At 41.2% G+C, this 7500-nt stretch overlaps 1 protein-coding gene across 1 annotated transcript in view; it reads left to right on the plus strand.

Moving 5' to 3' along the window:
• The window catches only part of LOC311228272 (clavesin-2-like), a gene marked incomplete at both ends in the record, with an annotated part of 76922 nt that overhangs the window by 67304 nt on the left and 2118 nt on the right, over window positions 1-7500 (plus strand). The window contains 3 exon segments of the mRNA XM_084314180.1: window positions 34-144; window positions 3450-3660; window positions 3663-3681. Coding sequence (XP_084170306.1) covers window positions 34-144; window positions 3450-3660; window positions 3663-3681 — 341 coding nt within the window.

A 7500-nucleotide genomic window follows, 5' to 3' on the forward strand; every position in this document is an offset into this window, starting at 1 on the left:
TGTATACCTTCTCTCCTGTGTGTGTTTCTCCAGGATAGTTTCCCTGCTCGGTTTGGAGGAATCCACTTCGTGAACCAGCCGTGGTACATCCACGCCCTCTACACCGTCATACGGCCCTTCCTCAAAGACAAGACCAGGAAACGGGTGAGGAGAGAACCGTGCCACTGGGCAGCCCTAGAAAGCCATGCATACTGAATTCATGGATTTCAGCATCAGGTTGCCAACGGTTTCATATAATATATGGAATCGTCTTGTAATTAAGAGACAATGGTTCCCTCTGGAATCATTACGGAATGTGATTTGTTACATAATGTAATCTGATCATTATTGTAATTCCGACAGCCATTAGACTCTATAATGCATCACTGTGCCTCACTGCATCACTGAGCACACTTCTTCTTCTTTTTTTACACTTCTCACAATCTTCCTGGACACTTTTCACTTAACTTTTTCACACTTATTACTGTACATTTTACTGTATATTTCTGTATATTTTTGGCTGGATAGTTGTATATTTAAGATTTTAGAATGTATATACATACCAGAATGTATATCCCGGACCGTATTTTATTCTTTATTCTATTTTATTCTTATTTTTTATATTATTATATTCTTATTCCTATTTTAGTCCTGTTGACTACCTAAATGTTTATTGTTGTTCAATGTGAGCGATCTGTAGTGCCGAATTTCCCTCTGGATTATTAAAGGATTTCTATTCTATTCTATTCTATACAGTTAAAGATGTACACCACCCAGTATGTTATTTCCATGGCCTAGGAAAGGTCAATCAACATCTGTGAACATGAGCTACTCTCATGAAACCATAGAAGTAAGACTCAAACTTGTGATGCCATCAGGTATAAAGTTGACCCACCGAATGTTTTTTTTTTTTTTTTTTCTTTTTTTTTTATACCCCAATGAGTTTTATTCTCTTGGGAACAGAAGAACTCAGGTATGGGTGCTCTCAGTGTCACCTATAACATCTTCCCCAATTTGTTGTCTATGGAGCAGCCTCAGACAGTATCAGGGCCGGACTGGGGAAATAATTCATACCGGGAGATATAGCGCGAAATATAGCCCCAATCAGGCCACCTTTTAAGCGGGGGGTCTGGGGGTCCCCCACCCGGAAATGTTTTGTTACAAAAACTTAATTTCCTGCATTCTGGTGAATTTTAGTGCATGTGAATCACAAACTAATGAGCCAACAATTGCTTAGTACAATGTACTGTTATGGACCTCAAATAAAACTGTTGTGGCACTAGCAATGCTACACTCTCCACCTTCAAAAAGAAAAAAGCAAGAGCACAACATATTTTTCTATTTACTATTATAATACAGTTAACCACTCTCTCCACCTATTCAAACAGAGCAAGAGCACAATACCATATTCACTTTACTGATGCACTACCCATCAACAGTTAAAATAGCCCTTTACACAAACATTAAATAACAGACCTTTCATTACAATACTATAATAACAGTAGCCACTGCCAGAATAGTGACACATGTATCGCATGTGGTGAGCACACGCATGCATGCACAACGAAGACAGAAGATTGCGTTGTCTCAATCATTTTAACTATAAAATGAGCTCAAAGTATGAGCTCACTGACTGAAATTTCCAACAAAAAGCATCAATTGTCAAATAATATTGATCACATTAACTAGACTAGATGTTTTTGAGGAAATTAGAAAGGGAACAACAATTTAACCCTTGTGTCTGATCAGATTCTTATTTTTTTTGATAACTTTGCAGTGATTATGTTTGTAGCCAATGTGGCAAAGGTGTGTAATCTTTGAATTATCTTGGAATTATTTTGACTTTCTCTTTCATACATTGTTTATTCAACTTCAGCCCCAATCATAACCACCACATATTGTTTTTTGTAATGTCAGATTTAACAGTTGTACAGTGTTTCCCCCCCCAACCCCTCCCTACCCAACCCCCACCACACAACCCCACCCAACCTCCTCCAATGTACAGATTTCACGTCAAATGTATATACTCCCTTTTCTGTACTCTTTTTCTATCACAAACAGTACTGTATTTGCAAATCTGGTATGTCATAAATGTATAGATGTAGCAGTACTGTCTATCTGTATGTCATGTATGTCATATATGTCCTGATGAATTGAAAATGGGGGACCCTGATGTAAACAAGACGAAAGTCTTTCTCTGGTCTGCATCCCCTTAACAATTGTGTGTATTGAGCTGTACTGTATTGTACCCATTCTGCAATCTGTTAATAAAGTTTTCAATCAATCAATCAATCAACAACTCCTTTCAGAAAAGTGGGTGTGCCATCTGCCATTCCATTCGCCGCCTCCGCTGTCGATCAGTTGTATCGCCTGGTCCCGCCTCCACCAATCACAAGCGGCAGCATGGCTCCATTGTGTGTGTGAGAGAGAGAGTCAGATAGTTCTCCAACTCTGTCGCAGACAGTGAAATCCTGGTTGTTCCCCACCCACCTAGGTTATCTAACTATCGCGCCGCGCCGCCGCCACAACTAGAAACAATGGCCTGACAAAAAAAAAAAAAAAAGTATAATAAAAAAATATATAATTTCTTTTTTTTTTGTATAATTTTTTTTTTTTATCTGTGCAGGCCAGGCCACCGGGAAAACTCCCGGTGCTCCCGATGGCCAGTCCGGGCCAGAATGTACCTGATGACATCACCACGTTTGAGTTTTAGAACTCTAGTCTTGGGGATCTGGGAGAGAGTACTGTAGCTCATGAACTTTCTTGGTCGTGGAAAAATACTATTCTTAATTTGGGTGGTGCTACCCTTTAACATTTAACATCTGATCTGCCAAGAAGCTGATAGCCATGAGGTGGACACAACCTGAGAAACTCACAATGATTAATTGGTCTCTGACACTACTGGATGTCATTTATATGGAAATCTCTACTGCACGTGTAATTGGGGTGGGACAGGCCAGCATTGAGCTGTGGGTCGCAACGGTTGAGAAAGTTAAGGCCACTATCTAGCAGTGGAACAGGGTTGGGGTGTTGGTCCTGGGGGGTCCGGGGGTCCTGGGGTGGGAGTGGGGGAGGAAATGTCTTTTGTGGTGTCTGTGATAATATAATTTCTTTTTATTTTTAGGTTCTGTATTTATTATTTCTGTTATTTCTACTGTCATTCTATTGTAATTATTGTTATTATTATTATTATTGTCCTGTGAAGTCCTGTTTATTATTATTATTATTATTATTATTATTATTATTATTATTATTATTATTATTATTATTATTATTATTATTATTATTATTATTATTATTATTATTATTATTATTATTATTATTATTATATTGTGTGTTGTCATGTTTTATGTTTCATGTAAAAGAAAAGATTAAAACAATTATATATAAAAAAAAACATTTAACATCTGATCTCACCTCTTATGGATAAACCGGATCACCCGATATATATTGATCCCCTCTCTCTGTAGATCTTCATGCACGGTAACAACCTGAACAGCCTCCACCTGCTGATCCACCCTGAGATCCTGCCCTCTGAGCTGGGCGGCATGATGCCCCCCTACGACATGGGCACCTGGGCACGCACGCTGCTGGACCACGCCTACGATGAGGAGACAGACTACTGTCCCGAGTCCTACACTCTGTCTGTCCAGGACCTGGAGAAAGACCTGGAGAAAGACCTGTCCCCAAAACCATGAAGAGGTCAGAGGGTGTGTGAGAGAGAGAGAGAGAGAGAAGAGAGAGAAGAGAGAGAGAGAGAGAGAGAGAGAGAGAGAGAGAGAGAGAGAGAGAGAGAGAGAGAGAGAGAGAGAGAGAGAGAGAGAGAGAAGAGAGAGAGAAAGAGAGAGAGAGAGAGAGAGAGAGAAGAGAGAGAGAGAGAAGAGAGAGAGAGAGAGAGAGAGAGAGAGAGAGAGTGTGTTTCTGTATTATGTGTGACCTTTGCCCTTCTTCAGATCATACAGTATGAAGTCAAGGGATTGTCTTTATAAAACCAGTCCTATATTCTTCCTATTACTTTAATCTCATTTAGGCCACTCTGCTCATTGACCTTATAGATAATTAGATTAAATTAGATTAGATTCATGTCATTATACAGCACAAGAACAGTACAATTAAAATAAGTTTGGCATCCAACCAGAGTGCACATGTAACAGTAAAGTGCAATATTAATATACAATGTACAGGTGATTAAACTGGGTATAAAATATATAAATTAGTTACCGCTGGGTGATATCATCAGAGAACATAATGTAGATTTCCATAGCTAATGCGGATGATACACAACTGTACATATCTGCTGAACCAAATGATACAGCGATTAGCTCCATTACAGACTGCTTACTGGCAATAAATAAATGGATGAGTAAGAACCTGAAACTAAACGAGAACAAAACTGAAATTCTAATTATCGGCTCCAAAACTAAAAAAGAAAAGTTAATAAAGAACCTAGGAGGACTAACCCCTTGGATCAAATCTGAGGTCACTAGTCTCGGGTTATCATAGATTCAGAACTGAACTTCAATTCTCATATTAGCAAAGTAACGAAAACATCGTTCTTCCATCTCAGAAATATAACAAAAGTACGACCATTTATTAATCAGAACGATGCTGAGAAGCTAATTCATGCATTCATATCTAGCCGGTTAGACTACTGTAATGCACTTTTCACAGGTCTCCCTAAGAAAACCACAGAGAGGCTTCAGCTAATCCAAAACTCCGCAGCCAGACTGCTAACTAGAACCAAAAGGAGAGAGCACATTAGTCCAGTCTTAGCTGCTTTACACTGGCTTCCTGTAACATTTAGAATTGACTTTAAGGTCCTTCTCCTTACATACAAAAGCTCTAAATGGACAGGGACCTAGCTACATCACCAACACTCTAATAAATTACACGCCAGCAAGAACACTGCGATCATCAGCTGCTGGACTACTAGAGGCTCCCAGAAACAGTCAAAAGAGGATCGGTAATGCAGCCTTTATCAACTATGCCCCAAAACTGTGGAACAAACTACCCCCAAAACATCAGGGAAGCCAACTCGCTAGACATCTTCAAAAGACAGCTTAAAACCTATCTCTTTGCTCAGGCATTTCAATGACTTACCTGCACTATTCTTACCCTGCTACTTTTCTATGCTAATTTTATCTTATTTTACACTGCCTATCAAATTCATTTGTCGGTTATCACACTTTTTACTTCTTACTGATGACTATTTTTAAACTGAATATTTTTAAACTATTTTTCACACTTTTTACTGTAACCTTGCTATTTACATTTTTTTACTGTTGTTGTATGTTTGTTCTATTTTATAATTTTTAGACTATTTTTAAACTTAAATCATTTTAAACTACTTTATTATTTGTATTACTGAATAGAGAGCCTATTAGGATGCTAGATCCTAATGTGAAACACTGTGATTTACCATACCCTGCTATGCTCACCCATGCCTGTATTTTTACTGTTGTGAAGCACTTTGAACTGCAACCTCTGTATGAAAAGTGCTATACAAATAAAGTTATTATTATTATTATTATTATTATTATTATTATTATTATTATTATTATTATTATTATTATTATTATTATTATTATTATTATTATTATTATTATTATTATTATTATTATTATTACTGAGTAATAGTGCTAATCAGATGTATGTACACAGTTGTAGTATTAATATGTACAGTGATACAGGTATAAATACACTATGGTAGTATGTCATACTGGTCAGCAGCTTTAAAAATGGAATCCATTGCAGATTATGGATTACCTGTTTAAAGCAATAATGTACTTTTTATGGAACATATGACTATAAATATATTTCTTACCCCGATATAAGTCCATATACATAATTTTGTATTCACCAGTAGCTTCTATGGTCGCTGTCTGTGTGGAGAATGAAGATTTCATATTTTTTCTCCTGTCCATGTTACAAGAGCTTTTAGTTTTAGGCTGCATTTTAGACTAATGTACTTTCGTTATAAAACTGAAAAAATTTGCTAGTTTTCACCTAGCGTCCACACTGTAGAGGTGTGCCACCTAGTGTCCACACTGCCACCTAGTGTCCACACTGCCACCTAGCGTCCACACTGTAGAGGTGTGCCACCTAGTGTCCACACTGCCACCTAGTGTCCACACTGTAGGGGTGTGCAGAGATGTCATCATCTGTATGTGTATCTGTTCAACCATCAAAATGATCTGTAAAGTTATTATTTTTACTAAACTATGTTTTCTTTTTAACTGGGGGACATTGAACAATCAGAAACATCCCTACCACTCTGCCCCCTAGTGTCCACTCTGCCACCTAGTGTCCACTCTGCCACCTAGTGTCCACTCTGCCACCTAGTGTCCACTCTGCCACCTAGTGTCCACTCTGCCACCTAGTGTCCACTCTGCCACCTAGTGTCCACACTGCCACCTAGTGTCCACACTGCCACCTAGTGTCCACTCTGCCACCTAGTGTCCACACTGCCACCTAGTGTCCACTCTGCCACCTAGTGTCCACACTGCCACCTAGTGTCCACTCGTCCACCTAGCGTCCACTCTGCCACCTAGTGTCCACTCTGCCACCTAGTGTCCACTCTGCCACCTAGTGTCCACACTGCCACCTAGTGTCCACTCTGCCACCTAGTGTCCACTCTGCCACCTAGTGTCCACACTGCCACCTAGTGTCCACTCGTCCACCTAGCGTCCACTCTGCCACCTAGCGTCCACTCTGCCACCTAGCGTCCACTCTGCCACCTAGTGTCCACTCTGCCACCTAGTGTCCACTCGTCCACCTAGTGTCCACTCTGCCACCTAGTGTCCACTCTGCCACCTAGTGTCCACACTGCCACCTAGCGTCCACTCTGCCACCTAGTGTCCACTCTGCCACCTAGCGTCCACTCTGCCACCTAGTGTCCACTCTGCCACCTAGTGTCCACTCTGCCACCTAGTGTCCACTCTGCCACCTAGTGTCCACTCTGCCACCTAGCGTCCACTCTGCCACCTAGTGTCCACTCGTCCACCTAGCGTCCACTCTGCCACCTAGTGTCCACTCTGCCACCTAGTGTCCACTCTGCCACCTAGTGTCCACTCTGCCACCTAGTGTCCACTCTGCCACCTAGTGTCCACTCTGCCACCTAGCGTCCACTCTGCCACCTAGTGTCCACTCTGCCACCTAGTGTCCACTCTGCCACCTAGTGTCCATACTGCCACCTAGTGTCCACTCTGCCCCCTAGTGTCCACTCTGCCACCTAGTGTCCACTCTGCCACCTAGTGTCCACACTGCCACCTAGTGTCCACTCTGCCACCTAGTGTCCACTCTGCCACCTAGTGTCCACTCTGCCACCTAGTGTCCACTCTGCCACCTAGTGTCCACTCTGCCACCTAGTGTCCACTCTGCCACCTAGTGTCCACACTGCCACCTAGTGTCCACTCTGCCACCTAGCGTCCACTCTGCCACCTAGTGTCCACTCGTCCACCTAGTGTCCATACTGCCACCTAGTGTCCACTCGTCCACTCTGCCACCTAGTGTCCACTCGTC

This window comes from Notolepis coatsorum (genome assembly GCF_963971535.1).
Source record: "Notolepis coatsorum genome assembly, chromosome: 5".
In the NCBI taxonomy this organism is placed as follows: Eukaryota; Metazoa; Chordata; class Actinopteri; order Aulopiformes; family Paralepididae; genus Notolepis; species Notolepis coatsorum.